The sequence below is a fragment of the Schistocerca nitens genome, chromosome 5 (assembly GCF_023898315.1).
Source record: "Schistocerca nitens isolate TAMUIC-IGC-003100 chromosome 5, iqSchNite1.1, whole genome shotgun sequence".
Classification (NCBI taxonomy): Eukaryota; Metazoa; Arthropoda; class Insecta; order Orthoptera; family Acrididae; genus Schistocerca; species Schistocerca nitens.
In genome coordinates, this window is record NC_064618.1 from 245,536,860 (window position 1) to 245,561,815 (window position 24,956).

General features: G+C 37.8%; 1 protein-coding gene across 5 annotated transcripts in view; it reads right to left on the bottom strand.

Moving 5' to 3' along the window:
• Positions 1 to 24,956, bottom strand: part of LOC126259348 (MKRN2 opposite strand protein) — a 102,803-nt gene that overhangs the window by 29,798 nt on the left and 48,049 nt on the right. For 4 of the 5 annotated variants that reach the window (XM_049956062.1, XM_049956061.1, XM_049956064.1 and 1 more), the window contains exon 3: positions 15,401 to 15,565. In XM_049956062.1, the coding sequence (XP_049812019.1) occupies positions 15,401 to 15,531 (131 nt within the window). In that variant the 5' untranslated portion in view covers positions 15,532 to 15,565. Of the gene's footprint in view, positions 1 to 15,400; positions 15,566 to 19,104; positions 19,209 to 24,956 lie in introns of all 5 variants that reach the window. The other variant, XM_049956063.1, reaches the window with a different exon arrangement.

Here is a 24,956-nt window from a genome sequence, read left to right on the forward strand (position 1 = left end):
CTCAGATGGAAACCCAGTTCTAAGCAAAGAAGGGAAAGCAGAAAGGTGGAAGGAGTATTTAGAGGGTCTGTACAAGGGCGATGTTCTTGAGGACAATATTATAGAAATGGAAGAGAATGTAGATGAAGATGAAATAGAAGATATGATACTGCGTGAAGATTTGACACAGCACTGGAAGACCTAAGTCGAAACAAGACCCTGGGAGTAGAAAACATTCCATTCGAACTACTGACAGCCTTGGGAGAACCAGGCATAACAAAACTATACCATCTAGTGAGCAAGATGTATGAGACAGGCGAAATACCCTCAGCCTTCATGAAGAATATAATAATTCCAATCCCTAAGCAAGCAGGTGTTGACAGATGTGAAAATTACCGAACTATCAGTTTAATAATTCAAGGCTGCAAAATACTAACCCGAATTCTTTACAGACGAATGGAAAAACTAGTAGAAGCTGACCTCGGAGAAGATCAGTTTGGATTCCGTAGAAATGTTGGAACACGTGAGGCAATACTGACCCTATGACTTATCTTAGAAAATAGATTAAGGAAAGGCAAACCTACGTTTCTAGCATTTGTAGACTTAGAGAAAGTTTTGACAATGTTGACTGGAATACTCTCTTTCAAATTCTAAAGGTGGCAGGGGTAAAATACAGGGAGTGAAAGGCTATGTACAATTTGTACAGACACCAGGTGGCAGTTATAAGAGTTGAGGGGCATGAAAGGGAAGCAGTGGTTGGGAAGGGAGTGAGACAGGGTTGTAGCCTCTCCCTGATGTTATTCTATCTGTATATTGAGCAAGCAGTAAAGGAAACAAAAGAAAAATTCAGAGTAGGAATTAAAATCCATGGAGAAGAAATAAAAACTTTGAGGTTCGCCAATGACATTGTAATTCTGTCAGAGACAGCAAAGGACCTGAAAGAGCAGCTGAACAGAATGGACAGTGTCTTGAAAGGAGGATATAAGATGAACATCAACAAAAGCAAAACGAGGATAATGGAATGTAGTCAAATTAAATCGGGTGATGCTGTGGGAATTAGATTAGGAAATAAGACACTTAAAGTAGTAAAGGACTGAAGCTTTCGAAATGTGGTGCTCTAAACGAATGCTGAAGATTAGATGGGTAGATCACATAACTAATGAGGAGGTACTGAATAGGATTGGAGAGAAGAGAAATTTGTGGCACAACTTGACTAGAAGAAGGGATCGGTTGATAGGGCATATTCTGAGGCATCAAGGGATCACCAATTTAGTATTGGAGGGCAGCGTGGAGGGTAAAAATCGTAGAGGGAGACCAAGAGATGAATACACTAAACACATTCTGTACTGGAGATGAAGAAGCTTGCACAGGAGAGAGTAGCATGGAGAGCTGCATCAAACCAGTCTCTGGTCTGAAGACCACAACAACAACAACAAATTTATGTCCCTTTTTGAAAATTGTTTCCCAAAGAAAATTACTAAATGTAACACCACACACTTTTCAAAGAAACGTCGGATTACTACAGGTATTAAAGTGCCCTCAGAAAAGAAAAGAAAACTGTATGAGACAGCAAGAAATAGTAAAGATGCAGAAGTAGTTTTACACTATTAAAATTATTGTAACATACTGAAAAAATGTTGTAAGGAAATCGAGAAATATGTATGTTAGAGAAGAAATTAACAACTCCGGCAATAAAATCAAATCAATATGGAATGTTGTTAGGAGGGAGACAGAAAACGCAAGCACTCGGGTAGGTACTATTACTATTAAAGAGAACGAGACCATACTAACCAACAGTACACAAGTAGCTAATATATTTAACAATGATTACTTAAGTGTAGGAGAAAAAATTGGTGATAACAGTTCAAAAGAAAAAGCCAGGCAGTACATGGAAGAGTCTGTTTTGAAAAAATTTAGTCAAATTAACTTTCCCCTGAGAACCTGTTATGAAATAAGTAAAATTATTAAATCTTTTGAAAGATAAATGTTCTGTTGGAGAAGATGACATCTCTAATAAGATATTAAAACAATATGGAGCAATTACAGCTGATGTTCTGAGTCACATATGTAATGCATCACTAACTCAAGGTATTTTCCGAGAGAAGTTAAAATATGCCATTGTCAGGCCTATCTAAAAAAAGGGGGACACCACAGATGTCAATAATTATCGGCCAGTATCCTTACTTACAGCATTTTCAAAAATCTTCGGGAGAGTAATGTACTCGAGAGTGGTTAGCCATCTCAACAGTAATGGGATACTTAGTAAATCACAGTTCGGATTTCAAAAGTGCTGTTTCACTGAGACAGCAATATACAGTTTCACTGTCCACATAATAGGGTCTTTAAATAGTAAAATGTCACCAATAGGAATTTTCTGTGACTTGTCCAAAGCATTTGATTGTGTGAACCATGACATTATGTTACAGAAATTACAATTCTATGGTATCAATGGGATAGCATATTAGTGGTTTAAGTCATACCTACAGAACAGGAAGCAAAAAGTTTCTTTATATGGGTCAAGCGATTTAAATAAGTTTGCCACTTCATCTAACTGGGGTGAAATTATGTTAGGTACTCCACAGGGTTCAATCATGGGTTCCCTTCTGTTCTTGACATATTTTAATGACTTCCCTTCCTATCTGAAACAGGAAGCTGAACTGACACTGTTTGCTGATGATACAAGCATCATTATTAATCCAGTAAAAGAAACTCCAATTGAATATGACACAAATAAGGTCTTTGGAAAAGTCTTTAATTGGTTTTCTGCAAATGGGCTTGCTCTAAACTCTGAAAAAACACAGTACATTCAATTTTCTGCTGCGAAAAGTACAGTTCCTTCAATAAATATAACACATAAACAGAAGTGAGTCAACAGAGTAGAGCATACTAAATATAACACTTCAACAGAAGTCAGTAGACAGGGTAGAACATACTAAGTTTTTGGATGTACATACAGATGAGAATCTTAAGTGGAAAATTCATATTTTGGATCTACTAAAGGAACTAGGTTCAGCAACTTTTGCAATTACAATAATTGCCAATTTTGAGGATATAGAAATTAGTAAACTAACATACTTTCACTCTCTGATGTCATACGGAATATTTTGGGGTAACTCAACAGTTAGACAAAAAGTATTTACTGCTCAAAAGAAAGTGGTTAGAATAATGTGTAGGGTTCATAGTCGCACATTTTGTAGGCATCTTTTTAAAAGATTGGGAATTCTTACAACAGCCTCACAGTACATTTACTCACTAATGAAATTTGTTCTCAACAACATGGACCAGTTTAAAAACAACAGTGAAATTCATGATAATAATACCAGAAAAAAGAAAGACTTACACTATCCCTTATGCAACCTATTTTTGGCACAGAAAGTGGTAAAATATGCTGCTATAAAAATTTTCGACAAATTACCAGATGTAAATAATAAAAATATTAATCTTTAACTCTGTATTGTAAACCAGATGGCATTGTCAATGCATATGTGAACATTACGGAAGGCAAACTACTCGCTGTTGAGAGGAATGTCGTTACACGTATTGCCAAATGCATTGAGGCTGACGGACATCATTCTGAGCACTTATTACATTAATGTGGTATTTACAGATAATCACGCTGTCATAGCATGCGTTCTCAGAAATGATAAGCTCACAAAGGTACATGTATCACATTGGAACAACCGAAATAAAATGTTCAAACGTACCTACGTTCTGTATTTTAATTTAAAGCTGTGAGCTATATGTTTGTGACTATTACAGCGCCATCTATCACAAAGCAAAAAAAAAGTGGTCCAACTAAAACATTCATATTTCTTCACGTAGTACACGAATATGTAATAAAAAAATGAGGGTTCCTATTTAAAAACAATGCAGTTGATATCCGTTTGACCTATGGCAGCGCCATCTAGCGGGCCAACCATAGCGCCATCTGGTTTCCTCCTTCATGCTAGACGGGTTTTGTTCTTTGTAGTTTTTTCGTTTAATGCTTATTTCGTGAGATATTTGGCCCGGTCACTATCAATGGACCACCCTGTATACATATACATATACGTTCCACATCATAACGGCTACTGTACTGTGCGACTGATAAATGGAACACGCAACCAGCTAACTAACTAACCTGGTTAGGCACCCACTGGAATATTTAACACCCAAACTATAAAAGGTGTAATGCAATAATTCAGAAAAGAACTTTATGAAAACACTTAAAATGAACATACTACTTAAGTTGAACACTACTTAACAATAACTCTAGTTTTCATATCATTCATCATTGCAGTCAACACAAAGTAATACAAGGAACATTGTGCTATATTTTTCTTACATCATCAATGATTTCTTTTTAAGTAAATGTGCATTATCATATACACTTCAGCATACAAATATCAACCTGTAAAACTCTACAATTGCCTGTAATATCTCTTTCCAGTCTAAGGGGGAAAAAACTGCACAAAAATTAAGCTAATGAAATATTGCAACCAGTGTTTATGTGCATAAAGGATGTACTTAACAGCATCCAAATTACATTAAATATGCAAAACACGTACACAGTTTAATATTAACACAAAAATATGTGCACATTAAAATTTGCAGTAAATCATGATTTCGCTGTTTAAACAGATGCCCTTCATAGAGTAAAGTGCTACATGAACATGATTTATGTTAAATATAGCATGACAATGATAATTACATGTAAATGAAAAAGTTCAGATGGAAATGTGAACACATGTATTTTGTTTACCTGTCCACAAAATTTAATAGGTTGTTCTAGAATTTTTAGACATTGTCTTGGGTTTTTAATACATCCAACAAACTGATGCATGAACTGACACTTTAGGAGTGGCCCTAGAAAATTGACACACAATAATTTGTAATGTAATGTATAAAATTCGCCATTAGTTGGTAAATTAGAATAGTTCATGCACTGACTGAAGTCATGTTTTCACTGTAACTATTTTTCCACTTCTTAGAGTCTGCTATTTCCTTTCCTGAATAATAATGCAGAATAAGTTGACAGTATCACAGTGCTTGAACTGAATGTGGTATCTTCTGACGGTGTCATCCACTAGATCTTCAGGTAGCGATATCCTTTACCTTCACTCAGTTATGTAACTCACTAAATGAACACCATTATCCTGATTTTTAACATGTAGGCTTGAAAGATCTTTACATGAACCTCTTCATCATTTTGCTTAACATTTAACCTAATGTACCCACCTCCGGTACCACAATTGTGGGTGCAAACTGTAAACTACATTAAAAAAACAACCAATAGAAGCTGAGTGTGTCTATAGTGGCCGAACGGTATATTATCTTCATTTCATTTCACATTTTACTAAGAGTTTTGGTAATTACTGGAGCCCCACAGGCATATTCAATATAGCTACGTGCAATATGTCAGTATAGACATCATCTCCTCCTCTCACCTGATGAATGAAAAGCATGAATGAGAGTGTACAACATAAATTTCAGTATCTAGATCTGTGGGACTAAAAGTAGTCTGCTTCTGTGGCAGAATAGCCAATCCTATAAAATACATACCAGGCAGCAAAGAGGTTTCTGTTGGCCTTGGACGAAGCTCTTGTACAGGTTGGCACCACTCAATTGGGAGCTCTCTGGGCACTTCCAGAGGAATAGGATGTGTGGGCTCCGAAAGAGTTTGCTCGGCAGTGTGGTCTGGGAGATGCGAGACAGGTGACACCGACTAAGTGAGAGTGTGCCTATTCATAGTTAATTCATTATCTTATTTTTGTAGATTTCAGCTCCAGTCAAAATTAACATCTTGCTCTCATTGCTCACTGCTCGTTGAGTAGCATATGGAATTTTTCTGGTTAATTATGAACATTTAAACCAGTTGCAGTTGGTCAGGCATGCAAGCCACTGTTCTGCTCTACTTCTGTTCAAACATGTGGACTTGTGCTGTATTTTCTCAGTTCAGTCTGATTTAGTTTGTAGGTGATCTCACAGGTCTAGGATAATAGAACAGATCGGTTCGGAATCTAGTTTCCACCTGTCCTTGTTGTCTCAGCATGTGTTACGTACAGATCTGAGAGCTGTAAGTTCGCAGATCATGACTCATAGTAATGTATCCTGTCCAATTTGACCAGCTATTCTGAATTTTACTACTCATTTTATGCACAATTTTTGTTTGTGACAATCATGTGTTCGTGAATTGTGAGAATCGTTACATGTCACAGTTACTGATTCTCGGGGTAAAACTTCCAAATTAGCTTCAGAATTTCTTCTATGGTGCAACTGTTAACAGGTTATTCTTATCAATGCATTCTTGTTCACTTGCTGCGTGCACTCCAGACGAGGGAATGACCGTTTGCCAACCATGTGCATACTGGTGAAGTTTTTCTTTATTCTTATATTTGTCCTGAGTATCTATTATATGAGTATATGTGTGTGAATGTCGCCACTGAAAGATTCGTCTGACCCTTCCATAGTTAATGATAAATCGTGTTGGGATATCCAAGATGCAGTTGTAAATGTAATTTTGTAACAGACGAGAGTGTTACGAAGAACAGCAAACATCACCCATTTATAAGTTGTTTAGCTTATTAGTTTGTTTAGCTGTTCTTCTTGAATAAACGTGATATTTTTAACAGAGCACATGCTTACGTATTCCCTCGCAAACTTCCATTTTACGTCCTACTGCTATCCATTGTGCAACAGATGCATATGTACCCAATTAAATTATTTTGTCAAAAACTGGTTGTTTTTGTTTATGTATTAGCCCATGTGGCCATCATTCCTTCTTATGTAAGCCTCTTGTCAGTCTTTGTTGTCGTCTGTCTTGTTTAAATTGTTGTCTGTTTTCTACCTTATATGCTAATCTGTTCGTTTATTTATCTGTAACACCAAGATTAATCAACACATTGCCCCTTATCTTTCCTAGTAGTGATTTCTGTGCTCATATATGGCTCTATTTTTATTTACATATAACACAATTCCATTGTTATTTATGAATTTGGTTCATTACACTGCATGGCCTTCTACCGATCATCTTTCACCAATCTATTCACAAATTTGGCAGCTATTTTTTTTTCTCATTGTCCACTTATCTTGTTTATACGTAATACTTTCACGTTTTTGTGAAATTGTTTTTCAGCAAACTGCTCTGATTGACTTTTATTGCCGTCTATTATGTCACTTCAATTGCCAAGCTAAGTAGTTTACATATTCTCCTATGACTTTTGCTTTCTGTTTACCCGGTTTTTAAAATTCTGTATGTTTTCACAACTTTCTTCTTTTTTCCTTTTAACTTTTTTTTCATATCATATCATATAGACCTCCCACTCATTATGTCTTATTAACGTTTTTGTATGGATTTTTTTTCTGATTTTTCCAAATTTTTTCCTCATTTTTCTTCTGTTTTTCTATCTTTTCCACCCTCAGCTTTTATTTAATTATTGTCACTTCCATGATTTCTAACTCTTCAAACCGCCATCTCTTGACATGATGAATCATATCTCATATTACATTCGTTCTTTTCGAAAACATGCTATCAAAACTAAGGTCCCACATTCTGTTTCATGAAACCTGCTTGTCCCTTGGAGTTACTCCGAAAGGCCTTACATTGAACATCTCTGTTTCTGGATGTAATCGTACTCTACACCAGGCTCTTTTACAGTTTCAAATACAGCAATCTCTTGCTCTTACCAGCTAATCTGTGATCTATATGTCTCATCAGCCAATTTCGACTCCACCAGACTTCTCTCTTTCTACAAAATCCTGCAGTTACCTGCCCCTCATGTTTCCTCGGATGGTATCATCTGCCAAGCCAACTTCAAACTGCAACAGCATGCCAGACTTCACCTGAAAAAGCTGTCCCACCTTCTCCTAAACTAACTGAACAGTGGTGTTTCCCTTCTTGTCCCTCTACAGTTCCCTAAACAGTCACACCATCAACCACTACTTCTTTCCTACAAACCGAGGTTGGCCAACCTCCTTAACATTCCACAGCCTTCACCGATGCCTCCCACACCAAGAATAACTCCAAATCATAAGAACCAGTCACAATAGTACAGTGCCCTTGGTCTCTCATCTAAAGCACTCTCCCCTCCTGAATTATCTGAGGGTCTCACTTTCATCCCTAAACCTACATTTGATCACGCTGCTTTGGTGAAGAACCTACTTTCCTTCACATATAATACCAATTGAAAATATCACTTTGCAATGTAATCCCAAAACCTTTCCAACAGTACACCTGACACTGAACCCTGTCTTGAACAGTTCAGGCCACGATCCCAACTTGATCCACCACCACTACCTCAAAATCATCCCCTACAAGCCTTCCAAGAATTCCTCACATCCAGCATTGCTTCACAGCCTTTCGTCAGGTCCCTACAACATGAACCAAAACTGTCCTCTGCAGAACTCCAGGCTCTATATTCCCTAAAAACTGATGACTCCATCATCATCCTCCCAGCAGACAAAGGCTCTACCACTGTAGTATTTGACCGAAAGGAGTATGTTAGTGAAGATATACGCCCGCTGTTTTACACCTCTACATACAGCGTCTGCCATCAAGATCCCATCCCTGTGGTTCAAACTGACCTGCAGTCCCTCCTTTAAAACCTCAGGCCCCTCACAATGACGAACACCTCAAGCCATTGAACTTTTCACCCCAACCAAACCATGCACCCCCACCTTTTACCATCTTTCTAAGATCCACAAACCCAATCATCCTGGCCATCCTATAGTTGCTGCGTTAGTTAATCAGCACCTGCAACCAACGGTACAAAGACTCCTCTCTCATATCAAAGATACCAAACCAACCATATCCTATACTGCCTGAAATCTGTGCCGTCCCACTCCCACCACACACCTTGCTTGTCACCATTGATGATACCTCCCTCTATACCAACATCCCCCACATACATGGTCTGTCTGCTGCTGAACATTTCCTCGGTCAGCTCCCACCTGATTCCAGACCCATGGCATCCTTCCTACTTACCTTAATCAACTTTATACTTACCAAAAACTACTTCATGTTTGAGGGGCAGACAAACAAACATATCAGGAGTACGACCATGGGAACCAGGTTGTCCCCTTCCTATGCCAATCTTTTCATGGTCACTTGGAGAGGGCTTTCCTGGGATCCATAAGTCTTCAGCCCCTGTTTTGGTTTAGATACACTGATGACATCTTTATCATATGAACTGATGGTGAGGCTGACCTGTTGAAACTCCTGGAATCTCTGAATACTTTCTCCCAATTAAATTTCACATGGTCTTATTCTGAATCCCATGCCACTTTCCTCGACGTTGATCTCATCCTCACCGAAGGCCAGCTAAACACTCCTGCCCACATGAAACCTACCAACAAAGAACAGTATTTACATTTTGACAGTTGCCAACGTTTCCATGTCAAATACACTGCCCCATAAAGCCTCGGCAACTGAGGCAAACGTATTTTTTCTGATGCAGACTCTTTACAGCAATATACCACCACTCCCACCTCAGCCTTCACTGTACGTAGTTAACCCACCAAGTTCAAAATCAGATTTCCTGGGCCATCACATCCAATCCTGGTACTCCTGATCCCTCCAAAAAACAACTTTGGAGCACACCACTGGTGATTCAGTATTATCCTGGTCTGGAATGTATTAATCAGCTACTTCGACAGGGCCATGACTTCCTAAAATCATTCCCTGAATTGAGATTCATGCTGTCTGAGACTTTGCCCACCACACCTAGAACAGCTTTTCGCTGCCCTACCATCTACACAATATTCTCGCCAGACCCTATTCTCCTTCTTCACGCATCTCCCTACCCTATGGCTCTTACCCCTGTGACCATCTCCACTGCAAGACTTGCCCTTTGCATCCTCCTACCACCACCTATAGCAGTGCTGTAATTGGCAAAGGGAGAGCCACATATGAAACGACACATGTCATACACCAGAATTTATGTAAACACTGTTCGGCCTTTTACATTGGCATGACTACCACCAAATTATCAATTAGGATGAATGGGCACAGGCAGAGAGTGTATACTGGCAAAACGCAATATACAGTTGCAGAGGATGCTCTACATCATGAAAACTGTGATCTCAGTGCCTGTTTCACCACACGCGCCATCTGGATTCTTCCCCCAGACACAAGTTTCTCAGAACTCTGCAGGTGGGAACTAGTGCTACAACATGTCCTTGGTTCTCGCCACCCACCTGGCCTTAATTTACGTTAATTTCTTCCGTCTCAGCATTTTTCCACAGTAACTTCTCTTTTCTGCACTCCATTTTAGTTTTCTACATCTATCATTGTCTTAACTGTTTATTTTTCACCACGCCCCTTCCACTTCCATTACGTACAATGAACCTAGCTTTTCACTCTCATTAACTCATGAATGATGTTTAAGCAGTAATCTCTGTCTTACATAAACACCAACTTTCAGCTTTAAGCTCTTAGGTTTTCAAGTCTCGTCTGATGCAGTAAGTCTCCCCTGACCCGCTGTTCTGGGTGACTTCCCAATACCTACCCCTTTTCCTAGACTTCTCCAGTCCTTTTGCTTCACCACTCTTTCTTCCCCATCAACCCCTCTGCCTAAAGAAGAAGCCACTAGCTCCAAAAGCTTGCCAATTACAACTGTCTTTTGCGTGTGTGTTCTGTCATATCCAATTAAATTATCAAGTTATTTGTTTAATATTTATTCAGCTATCATAAATGTGCAGATTTGGCAACTCAGTTCATTTAAATGTTTTAAATGTCAACGGTTTTTCTTTCGTATATATCCAGATACCGTCTTCCCACCTTCCTCGTTAATAGATACCTCATTTTTATGGAAGCCTTCATCACGAGCACCGATCCCCAATGAGATCTGTCACAGACAGATGCCCTCCACGCTGTTATCATCTGCCTTGGGCAAGATCAGTACTTGTATCTGAACATTTTCAATTTAAATCTCAAGTAATCTTAAATCTATCTGGTGCTCACCCTCATATATGAGAGGGTATCCAAAAAAAAATCAGAACAACATTGCTGTGGGCGGAGCTTGTGTAGTACTCATTTCTGCCACTAGGCGTGAATAGTGCAGCTCACTGTCAGTTTAGTGCTGCCTATGTTGTCAACCTACCTTGTTCTGTTCATCTGCAGTGATTGTTTTTAGTAGCACTGTTTTGTTCTTGTTTCGTTTCTTATGATGACAAGCTTAAGTGAACAATGCACAGCAGTGAAATTTTGTTTTCTACTTGATAAAAATGCTCCCGGAACTGTTTTAACGTTGAAATAGCTTATCAATATCGTGCTTTGGGAAAAACTCAGGTGTATGAGTAGTTTGCTTGATTTAAAAATTGTGACACGTCGCCTGACGACAAATCTCATTTTGGACATCCATCAACTATCTGAACCGACAAAAATATTGCAAAAATTTGAGAGCTTATGCTCACAGAGCACCAATGGGCAATTGACTGACTGTCAGAGATTCTACTGCGCAACAGTGTTCATCAAAAAGACGCAATTTGTGGCAGACGGGAGACTGGTTCTCCCAACCAATGCACTTGCGCACACAGCTATCTATGTTAGGTAGTTTTTGGCTAGAAATGACATGGTTCCGCTGTCCCACACACCTGACTTGCCTGACCTAGCTCAATGGGACTTTTTCTCATTTCCACACATGAAAATGGGCATAGAAGGTCACTGATTTGACAAAATTGAAGAAGTCAAGAAAAAAACTAGGGAGGAGCTGTCAACCATTTGTAAAGATGACCAAAAAAATGTTTTGAACAGGGGAAGCACTGGTGGAATGCAGTTGTAATGCAGAGTATTTTGAAGTGGATAAAGTTGTTTTCAAAACAATTTGAAAATATATAGCTTTTAAAAAATAATTCCAGTTTTTTTTGAGTAACCCCTTGTACTTGGTTTAATTGTTCACAGGTGACTGTTAAAATTGCTAGGATACCCCATGTGGACTGTGTTTGCACTCTACCCTCCATCTGATCTGGTAATTTTTCAACTGTCTGTTCTTACTGCTTCAACAGATTAGAGACTCTATGCTCGAAGATTATCTGAAGTGCAAAGAGTTTGTTAGACAGTTCTTGTTTTGTTGCCTACACTTCACATTTGATACAAGGAGGAATTCTTTCAGCAAGGCCACAACTATAGTGGGCGCCAAATGCCTTGGATGCTAGATACACAGTTATCTGGGGAAGCATGGGGAGAGCAGCAGTGGTGGTGGGCAAGGGGGAGGAGAGGGGGGGGGGGGGCACTCAGAGTGCTGTAGGGGAAATGCCGTGTTCTGGAGTGGAGGTGCCATTCTAAACTGAAGCCTATGCTTACATTTTTTGTAAATATTAAGCGGGGCCCCTCCACGCCCATACTTGCATGGTGACCATTCAAAAAGATCTATTGTCACCTCTGCTTTCGTCAGTATCTAATAGGAATTCCTCTGAATATGCAGCAATTTATTTTCGTCTGGCTTGTTAACCAACTGTAACTTTCAGAGGAGTGTCATGAATGGTGAATTTTGAGTAAAGCCTACACATTTCTAGGGCTGCTATGTCAAAATTTTCTTCTTTTGCCAAAACACAGTGGAGTTCACACTGTCCCACCTCACTAACATATTGCGCAGACATAACTGCGAGAGAATTCTGAAAAAGCAGTTTATTACATGAGGAACTGATAAAAAGTACTCAGTAGCTTATGAGAAAGCAAAAACATGTAATGCCTTCATATACACTATGTGATCAAAAGTATCCGGCCGGACACCTGGCTGAAAATGACAGCTTCCACTCTTGCAGGCATATGTCCAATCAGATGCTGGAAGATTTCTTGGGGAATGGCAGCCAATTTTTCACAGAGTGCTGCACTGAGGAGAGATATTGATGTCAGTCGGTGAGGCCTGGCACAATGTCGGCATTCCAAAACATCCCAAAGGTATTCTATAGGATTCACGCCAGGACTCTGTGCAGGTCAGTCCATTACAGGGATGTTATTGTCGTGTAATCACTCTGCCACAGGCTGTACATTATGAACAGGTGCTCAATCGTGTTGAAAGATGCAATCGCCATCCCCGAATTGCTTTTCAACAGTTGGAAGCAAGACAGTACTTAAAATATCAATGTAGGCCTGTGCTGTGATAGTGCCATGCAAAACAACAAGGAGTGCAAGCACCCTCCACAAAAAACACGGCCACACTGTAACACCACTGCCTCTGAATTTTACTGTTGGCACTACACATGCTGGTAGATGACATTCACCGGTCATTCGTCATACACACACTCGGCCATTGGACTGCCACATTGTGTACCACGATTTGGCATTCCACACAACGTTTTTCCACTGTTCAATTGTCCAATGTTTACGCTCCTTACACCAAGCGACGCATATTTTGGCATTTACCGACGTGATGTGTGGCTTATGAGCAGCCTCTCGACCATGAAATCTAAGTTTTCTGACTTCCTGCCTAACTGTCATAGTACTTGCAGTGGATCCTGATGCAGTTTGGAATTCCTGTGTGATGGTCTGGATAGATGTCTGCCTATTACACATTATGACCCTCTTCAACTGTTGGCGGTCTCTGTGAGTCAACAGACGAGGTCGGCCTGTACGCTTTTGTGCTGTATGTGTCCCTTCACGTTTCCACTTCACTATCACATCTGAAACAGTGGACCTAGGGATATTCTCGGATACAGACGCATGACACAAGTGACACCCAATCACCTGACAATGTTCAAAGTCCGTGAGTTTCGTGGAGCGCCCCTTTCTGCTCTCTCACGATGTGTAATGACTACTGAGGTCGCTGATATGGCGTACCTGGCAGGACGTGGCAGCACAATGCACCTAATATGAAAAACGTATGTTTTTGGGGGTGTCTGTATACTTTTGATCACATAGTATATGTTGTTCCAAAACCAATAGCATTTCTTATTTCACCAGCTATCGATGGCCTTAAATAACTACATTCTTTCATCGAAAAAGTCTGTAGTGATTGGAATAACACAGCAGATAATGAAGTTTTACATAATAATGATATGGTAAAATTCTCTCCTCTTTGAATGCTATAATTTTTCAAAATCTCATTTCGATATCTCAAACTGCTTATGAAGTATGAGGAGTGTTGTGGATATTTCACTCTGTCTTTATCTCTGGCACGGTGTGACCGCAAATGAGGCTGTTACATCAGACCAATTTTCTCAATGTTGGTGACAGATACATACTTCTACCCAAGTCTAAAGAAAAATTCAGTATGTTAGCTAAAATTCATACGCAACAACAAATGCAAAATCATAGCCACCTCTATTTTTCACTATACACTTTTCCAAATTTCGCGCAGTGTCTTACTTTTCACATAAATATCACAATAACTATGGTCATTAATGAAATGATGGGCACAGCAGCATGAACCTGACATATGTAGCTATAATAAATAAAGCAACATTGATTTTTTACGTATAGTTTCAGTAAAATCATTTGAGAAAGATTGCAGGGTGTGCGCCTCAATTCTGTCATTGCTGACCAGCCGAAAGGTGGAAGATGCTTAGCCGAAAGGTGGAAGATGCTTATCGGCCTATCCTTCCAAACAAATGAATGAACTCGCCCAGCACTTCGGACAAAAACTGGTCATTGCGCATCAGTCACCGTATCCTAAGTGAGCTATACCAATGATTTTTCTACGTGGATAAACATTGTCCTGCAAAATGATAAGAATGTCACACACAAAATGTTGCTGCTTCTTTCTCTAAACTGTTCATTTTTGGAACATAGCCTGCGATCAGTTTAGAGAAAGAAGAGACAAAACTTTCTGTAGGACTTGCCCATCATTTTGCAGGATAATGCTCAGATACACATGGCACGAGCTGTGATTTATTTGTTTGATTGATGGGACTGGGAAGTATCGTATTACCCAGTACATTCCCTGGACTTCAATTTGTGTCCTAATATGAAGGAAGCACTTGGTGGCATCTGCTTCAGAACTGTTACAGAGATCTGTCTGCAACAGATTGCTCCACTCAAACTATCAACACAACTGATGCTGCTAAGGGTATCCTACAACTTTTACATCAGTGGTAACAGGTTATACACAATGCTAGTAACCACTCTGAAGGACAGTAAAACTTTGAAGCTTGTATCTATTTTGTATAAATTGTAAGTAGATAGTTGCCACTCTTAAAGTTCCAACCCTCGTCATTAACATTCATATATGCCCCTGGAAAATTGTATTCATGTCCTATTGAAGACACCATAATTTCTAAAATATTTGCCACATGAAAAGAATGAAATTTGATAAGGCAAGACCACAACTACATGGAAAATTTCACTGTTTAAAACAAAGAAGACAGAGGTGAATATTTATTTTCTGTATTAATGATGTTGCAGTCTAACACATTAGGTGTCTCAAGCTTACTATATGAGTCAATACAGACAAAAATTAAGTAAAAGCAAGAAAATTATTTAATTTATGCTGATAAAATCTCTTACCTGAATGGAGGAAGAGGAAGTACAGTATTTGCCATAGGACTTTGACACACAGGACATTTTTCTGGTAATTTGAAACAAAATACTTTAGAATCACAGTGTTGAAAACAAATAACACCAGGGTCTGTATCCATGAATCACAGACTTACAGTCATAACTCGTCCCTACCTGAAAAGAACAGCCATAGATATATCTCAAATGTGTATTACACTTGAAAATGCAAATAATCTTCACACATAAGAAATAATACACAGGGAGAGAGGACAGATTTTCTCTCTCTTTGTTTGTTAAAGACAGCAAAGGCACAGAACTACAGTGTCAATATTCTAATGGCTGTATGTATCATTAAATTGTAGTCCAACACTAACATTACAACACAACAAAGTGTACAGAGAAAATATGTGCACAATACCTGATTTTTATTACAATGTTATAGATATTCCGGCAAAAATGAAATAGAAATGCCTTTCTCAAACTAATCTGCTTTTTGAGAGATATTTCACATTCCCTGTACACTGAATTTGGTGCAAACAATTACACTAGTCTGCATTATAAAACTTTTTGTCAAATATGATTTGTAGAAAGTAGGTGTTCTTGAATCAATTTTTTTGCGGATTCTAGAAATGACTTCAATTTTTGTCTGTCACATCAGGTTTTTATGCAAATTAAGAGGTAATAGTTTGATGATTTTAACTTCTGAATCCCAAATATATTCAACACCATTTCACACAAGGTGATTTTTTAATCTCCACGACTATCGAGTATAAAAACAAGAAGTCAACAGTGTTCCATTAATTTTTAAACTTTCTCTTCTCAAACTTCCTTTCAGATCCTTGCGTATGATGAGTGTCATTCTTCAACATCCAATAGTAGTCGCATTCCAATTCCCCTGGCACCTCAACTCCATTGCTGTAATTTCTTGGTGAAAATGTTCACCCTGCTCTTCACTATAATGTCCCAAATTTTCCAGAAAGTAGTCAATATGCGAGTGTAGAAAGTGAACTTTCACACTCATGTTACAACCCATCTTCTTGAAATTTTGCAACAGCTTTTCAACAATGACCTTGTATTTGTGACTATGTTATTCTTATGAAAGTTCTTGGTAACAGATCGGAAGGTGATCCAAGCGTCTTTTTCTCTCTTCATCATTGTCTTATCTAAATATTCACCCTTCATCATTTCTTTATTTAAGGATCAACAAAAATTTCAGATTTCAACTTGTCTTGTGTGACAAAGGAAAATTTCTTGGAAAGGCACTAGATGCAGGGTCCATCCTGTAGTAGAGCCCTTAGAAATCAAGCCCAGTTTTACGTGTAGTGATGGAAACAAGGATCCCCCTCCCCCACAAGCAGTTCGTGCAGAATGTTTTTAGTTCCAAGCACAAAATTTCTCCACTCTGGCCAAACTCTCACACTACAATGTCTTTGCCTTTCTCGACTATTCCCTTTGCATATACAGCAAGATACTTTTGTAAACTTGGCTCGCTGTGCTAACAGTATTCCATTAACTTTGAAGTCACTGCAGATAAGTCATTTGTGTTCCTCATATTGGGTACTTGTTAAGAATACTCAATCCCATTATGCAGTATCACACTTTCAGCCTCCTGGTTGATGAATCTAGAAAAAGTCTCCATAGAGTAGGATCATGTTCAACACCACAGAACTGCATTAACTTATTTATATTGTTTCAGTAACCCAAGGTCTTGTCCTGTGTTTGTATCTTGGGTAGTGCGTTCCTGGTTCCAGAGAATTCTTACTTTTTAACCGGGAGCCACATAGCTGTGCAGATTCCTTAGGCAAATTCAAATCTGACATGAGATCGTAACAGGTGTGCAATAAACAATGTTTGAGTTGTGCAATGAAGTTGCATTCAGGCTGGTAGATATCATTATCGTCTTTGGTAATGGCATCAACTTCATTTTCATCATCTTCTCATGCATTCTCTGGAACAGATGGAGGAAGAGGAGCAATCAGTTCTTCTCCATGTGCAACTGGCCTAATGGTTGAATCAATGACTGGATGCACAATGTGTTTCTTATTTTTCAAATTGCACTCCTGAACATTAACTAAGCGGAAGTAATCACAAATGGCATGCATGTTTTCTTTCCTTTTGTCCACAATCTTAACCTGTCAGCACAACAGCGGCAAACTGTCAAACCCTTCTACTGGTTATCAAGTTTCATTTTAAAATAAGCATGGTAAGCTTTTTTCACGAAGTCTGTGATAACCATTCTCTGCACAGGAGCTGTATAATTTCCACAAGTGTTCACACACTTGTGTATTGACACTGTAGTAACTACAAACAACAGGTGAACTGTTCTATTAATACTGTCTTAAATATGCAGTAGAATTGCAATATAGCAGTGGTAATGCAAGCCTGTGAGATAAACAACACTTTCAAGGTCACACAGTACCAGATAGCATTAATAAGTGCAACAGCCTACAGGTATACAGGGCCGCATTGAGAAACTTCCCTGCAACAATACACATAATCTACTGGCATACCAATACATTTTTGAAGTCAAATTGCAGCAATACTGTATGTAACAGAAAAAAATTGAAAACAGATTTCAAATCAGCATAAAAAGTTGAGGCAGTATCACATATTAGTTTTCTGTTGTCCGATACAATGCAGACTAGTATTATTCATGACTGACTAAATTAATTACATAAAGCTTCATGTGCAAAATCATCCAAGCTTCAAAATATAATTACTTAAAGCTTGAAAAATCACATGAGCTAGAAACAAAATTACAAACAGATGGAGAAAGAATGCTCTTGCATACCAATGTATTTTGTTTCACTTAAATTTAATGTTTAGTTGTGTTCACCGTCATAACAAAATAGTTCATGAACTCTGCCAACCTGGAACAAATTAAGGAGCCTGTCGCTTGCCAGCACAGAGTAATTCCTTATGAGAATCCTTTGCCAGGATTACAGTAACCCATCAACAGGAACAAAGGCAGATTTATAATATGGTGGTTACTACACTGGTGTGCAGAAGTTTACAACAAAAGTAACTTTTGCTTTACATGTTACTGAAAAGTAATATAGCTTGATGAAATTTGGACCATACATAGAAAGAACTACTACAGTATAATACAGAAGGTAACTGAAAGAAAAACATGAGCTGAACAGAAATGACACTTTTATACAAAGACAATAATTACACTTAAGTAATTGTGATTTATGATGGTCCCCTAGACATTACAAAAAGCAAGGCATGCATCTTAATAGGGTGTGTGTGTGTGTGTGTGTGTGTGTGTGTGTGCATCACGGATGGCACTGTATGCTATGCAATGTATTACCATGCTGGCCACAAGATTGGCATGGAGTTCTTGTGGTAGGGTATTCCATTATTCCACCACTGCAATTGACAACTGCTGCGTGATCCTACTGATAGGATGTGGCAGTCAATGGGCTGCGTGTCATGCATTGCTGGGAGGAAGGTGACGGAAGCTGGAATGGTTGATACATGGGTGACTGCAGTGTGATAACAAGAAAGAGTGAGCTATATATGAGGCAGGATGTAACGTAAAACTGTCATGGTCAGTGCCTTGATCATGGATAAAATTTGGCAGGCCAAATAAAAGGTCTGCTACCAAAAATTAGACACATTAACTCATTGGTAACATTTTCCCCTTGAACCGCTTGTATTCTGAACTTTTCAGGATTACATGCTACAAGAAGAAATGAAGTAGTACATACATTCCTCAAGTGTCTGATCTAGCTGTACAATTTCTTTAGAGCAAGCCCATAGAAATGGAGAGCGATACTAAAACACACTGGAGGTCGATCTCCTCGTTGACTGTCTGAAACAGGATGAAGTGCAAGAACTGAGGCAGTGAAGCCTATAGCATAAAAACAATCAGAAGTAACAGAAGCTTTACAATAAACAAAAAGTCAATGTAGTTTGTCTCACGATTGGATAGTAGGAGTGAACAGACTGATCTATTATTTCACCAAGTTTGAAACGCTGATTCTCTTGAATGTTTGGAGGAACATTTTAGACCATATAAATGTAAGAAGATTGATTCTGCAGTCAAACGATATTTTCCTTAATACTGGGGGGGGGGGGGGGGGGGGGAAATTAGAGCTCTTATGGTTTTCATAGATAAGGATGTAAGAGCACTCTGGCCTGAAATCCTAAGGGACTGGTCGGTGAACCCGGCGGAAACTTTGAAAAAATTGTTTTTTCTAAACAACATAACTCAAAGAATAAGATTCATAAGTCTGTATAATGCTTACTATCTTTTAAGACATCTTTTGGGAACATTTTTATGAATGAACCGCAGCTTTAGCTCTCACACTTTTTTTTTTGCTAGTGAAATAAACAATGCTAATTATTTATGTACCTCATAGGTACACATTACTCAAAATATAAAGTAACACGTTTATTTTTGTCCTGTAAGGACTTTACACTATTATGTTTAAAGCAGACTACTGAAAAGATGGTGCTGTCATAAATTGTGGTACAAAAAATTGTTAAGTATGATTATCAAAAATATTGGAAATGTATTCAGGGTTTTTCTTAAAAAAAATTTAGTTTCAAAGTTAAGTCACAAGAGTAGTCTACTCTTTAGTTAAGCATGTTTTAAGACAGTATACAAAATTTCAGCTCTCTATCTTTAACAGTTTTTATCCAAAGTGTACAAGAACATGAAATAATTTAACTTCCGGGAAATTGAAGATAAAATTAAAACTTGCATGGCATTAATGCATCCCAGGTCCATATTCATCTTGTTTCCTATATTGTTCTTCCTCCCTTTTCTTTTTCACATTTCTTCTTCTTATTCTTGCTTCTTTGGTGGCTTACAACATTGATTTTGCTGCTTTGGAGAGTCTCCTTTGGACAACGGCTATTAAAGCTCTCTGTGTATTTAGTTCACCAGGCACTCCTATAACTTCCATAACATTAGGCCTTGACACTGCAATATCATTGAAACATAGAACAGCATCTAGTACCCTATTTTCAAAGTATTTAATTCTACTAAAACAGTTTTTGTTATCCGTTCCCATATTCAATTGTTGAAACTTCCATTTGGATTTTGAGTCCTAATGTGTAAATGTTTCTCTAATAAACTTGTGTCACTAAAATCCATATATATAGGATTTATAACGTCCATTATAACAAATGGCAAAGAATGTTTATGGTTGTAGGTCACATCTTAAGTAACAGCCCTCTGGTAGCCACACCAAAAGTCACTGCCATGTGAGCAGAGTACATGACATGGGTTGTCATCTGTGGCGGACTTATGATAGAAGGTAGCCCATGCTGCCTGTTTCATTCCCTCAAGGCGATTTTTATTTTGTCTTATGGTTTGTCTATAATAACACTGCAACCTGTCTATTTCTTCGTCTGTAAGCCAACCATGACCAATAACACAGTTACCATCAGCTAATTTCTTTCCCTTCAAATTCATCTTTAAGTTCCTCAGTCTTGTACCTAACCTTTTCTGGACATGTCCAACACATTCCATTTCTTCAATTTTTGTGTCAGCATAAGGTTTGGATTTACAAACTTTTTGGTACCCTTTTGAGTCTCCATCTCCTAGGTAAGATACATATAGCACACCATATTTCTCCACTGACCTGTGAAATATCTTCACAACACCATCAGATTCCATCCCTCCACTATAGCCACTAAAATTAATCAAACATTTATGATTTTCATTTCCACTAGTACAGCCATGACAGTACTTGGTAATATACTCCACATCAATGACTTTATCACTGTCCAAGGAGGTAGCTGTCACAACACCATTTAGGGAACTAGGGTTTTTTGTTGCCAGGATGCAGCCAAGGCTGCAGACACACATGCATTGCTGTCTTTCGTGTCTACACTTTCCTGAACAGCATTATTAAAACTATCATTTGCTACTTCTTCTGAAGTCCGTAGAATAATTTTATTGTACATGTCAAACCTTGTAGGGGGAGGTAAGCCCACATGAGCACAGAAAATTTGTGCACTTTTGTACCCTTTGCCTATACAACTCAGAGCATAAGCAAGTTTGATATTTGTGTTATACCCTCTCTGTTTAGTTACACCACAAGGATAACCACACTTACTTAAATCACAAAAATTACAAACAGATCTTAATTTCGATGCACAACCTATTCTAGCACGTATCTCCTCAAATACCTTTACACCACTATTGCCACATTCCTTAAACTGCAAAGCTTTATTTATTAGTTCAGATAGAGCAGAGTGTTCAACAATAACAAAACCTGCACCAATAGTTGGCATGTCTTTATTATCAGCATTAATACAGTCAAGCCCATTGTCCAAATATTTCAGTTTTAGCTTCAAAGCACTTGGAGTAGTTGACTTAGATTCAAGTGTTGCATCACATTGCATTTCAGTATTAGCAGAGTTAATCCGTTAGGTGAACTGGTCTCCATAAAATTTACATTGTTTAGCACCGAAGTTCTTAATTCTTCCCATTGCTTTTAAGTGGAATATGAAACTCACACACACAGTTACTTCGCTGTAAACAAAATATTCGCGCCAAAACAACAGCATACAATGGCTAAACTCTCACTATAAACGAAAGATAAGCAACTGAACAGCTTTCACAGGTTAACCAACTTATGGGACTAAAAAGTCTAAAAACAAAACAAATGGGAGCAAAACTTTATTTTTCACAGAGCTGACTGTGTGCCTTGGGGACATTGTGGTGCGTGCAACTACTTCTAAATTCCTTTAATTTTAGTACTTTTTGTGGTCCATTTTCCTGGAACTAAATTTTTTCTCATTCAGAAAACTACAGAGAATTTTTTAGGATACAAATTAAAAAATCAAGTTTTTGACAGTTATTCACATACTAGTCCCTGTAAACAGAGCTAAAAAAAAAAGGACAACTGAAATTGTGGCTGAGGCAGTGTTTTTTTCAAAAATAGAGGAAGATAAAGGAAAATTATCTTTGATGAATCTGATTGGAGTAGTAGTGGAGCATCTGGCACACTCCCAAATGAAATAGAAGAAAAACAGTCCCAAAAAGAGATTTTTGACGTAATCGTAGGCAACGTTGTTTCTCAACTGGAGAAATCAGAAATATTTGTGCAACTTTTGAAGCTATTTTCAGAATAAATACGGCTTTGAACGATAGTGATACAATTAAGAAATTAATTAGAACCTATCCTGATGATGTGAATGCTAATCTTATCAGAGCCAGTAAAGCTACTTTTCTGGATTTGAAAAAGACAACAGAAAACAAAGGGCTTCCATTTCTTCTTGTAAATGAAATTGACAAGTTGAGGTTACAACCTTTGTTCTCTGCAAGTGACTATTGCTTCACATGAGAAAGGATTTAGTAAATTAGCATTAATCAAAAATCATTTAAGATCAACTTTAGGCCAAGAGAAACTAAATCATCTAGCACTGTTATCAACAAAGCACAAAATTGTTTTGAAATGAGCATCAACGATGTAGCAGATAACATCATCAGCTGCAAGAATAGGAGATTTAGTATTTTATCTACAGTTGCCCAAAATTGTTCAGCTGACACTGACAGTGTCAACCAGCTAATGAAGTTTGCTGCAAAGATTTCTCACTAAATATTAGGTCTGTTTCTTTTGGTAGCTGTTACTGTTGTTGTTATTTAACAATGGAAACTCTGGTTTGGAACTTGAAATATCAACAATGTAGGAAAAGACAGATTGCTACTTACCATAAAGATGACAAATTAACTTGCAGACAGGCACAATTAAAAGCAATTTACACATAAGCTTTCGGCCATAGCCTCCTTGTTCTGACGAAGGCTGTGGCTGAAAGCTAATGTGAAAGTGTCTGTTATGTACCTTTCTGTAACTTAACATGTCATCTTTACACTAAGTAGCAGTCTATCTTTTCCAACATTATTGCTGTTATTATTATTATTGTGTGTACTAATATTTCTATCTGTTCAAATACAGTATATTCAGTTAATAAATTACTGACAGTGCACTGTCTAGGCAGCATTTATTTAATTCTCGTAAGTAAAATAACAAACCAAAGAATCAATATTTGTGATAACTAAATCCTACGGTCTGAGAAGACTTGAGAAGATTGTCTAGAGGCCCATGAAATCTACGGGTGGCCCTGCTTCCTTAAACTTGAGAACCAATTATTCAGCCCCCAATGATTTGATTCAAAACTAATGCTATCTATAATGAATATCACATTTCAAAATGAGTATCAATATAAAATGGATTATAATTTGTGGAGTTTGTACTTCCACCAGTTGACTAAAATGATTCTGAAACTGATTACGAGTTGGCGCATAAAAAGAAAGCTTTAAAGATCATGATGCACGAATAAAGGATTTTTGTTTCTCACTTGTGAACAACTAATTCCACAGTCTCTGAGATATATGATAACAACAAGAAATTATTACTCAACTCTTAGGCAACTGTTAAGTGTACATTTTTTTCAATTTATTACAACTGTCCTTGTGAAAATTCCTACAATAAGCTACATCAAGTAAGATTTTGGTGAAAATATTTACTCTAAATTGAGAATTGAGTAATAAAACATAATATTAGAAATAAAACAATCCTGCAAATGAATAAGGTGCAGCCTACATCTTTACATACAGCAGATACAGACAGTAGTGCATGTAATGCAATCACTACCTCATAGTGTTCAGAGAGGGTTTAGACTTACCACAATTTCCTCAACTGAGACTGCTGTTGACTGAAACAGAAAACGACAACTGACCCATGCAGCCAGCTGAGATGTTTAGTAAAATTTTCTTCACAAGCTTACAGTTTCAACTAAAAACTACTACATAACCCACATATGCATGATCCAGTCACAGATTTTTAAAAATAACAGCACATCGAGAATGTGGTAGCATCATCGGTCTATACAATGTCTTCACTCAACAAAACAAAACATAATCAGACAGGCATCAAGTTGCATACCCTACCTAATATTTTTCAGTTAAAAGATTATTGTTTGCAAACAGTATTTAACTGAAATTTGATTAAATCAACATTTTTGACTGTTCTATAAGTGTGAAGCATTGTCAAATCCACACCTGAGTTAAGATAACAAATTATCACTGTCATAAACCCAAGTCTTAAATACATTTTTCATTCTAATAACAGCTGACTGATGCTGTTTTGTCAACTTGGAATTGGGAACAAATAAAGGAAGTGGAAGAGAGTGCACCTTAAACTCAATAGTCAACTATAATAAGGTGACAAAAATATGGTAGTATTATTTTGGAATGATTAAATGTTTCCCTGGAATAATGGAAAATGTAACAGTAACAGATAAGTAGTTATCAGATTTGAATACAGTTACTACAAAACAGTTACCTACTACTTACATATCTTGACTAAATAATGTAACATTTTAATTTCGCAAGCTCCTATGGGACTAGTTATAAGCTTGACTGAGTTCCTTTAAGCAAAATTAAAAATACAGTCTCATCTATACCTTCAACCTGAATATAGCTTTTGTCTTTTATTATTCCACAGGATCACCACCAGGGTTGTGCTGGCATGAAAATGCGTACACAGAACTCTTTCGTTAGTTTGCCTCCTACAGCAGACTAAAAGTATGTTTCTAAAAA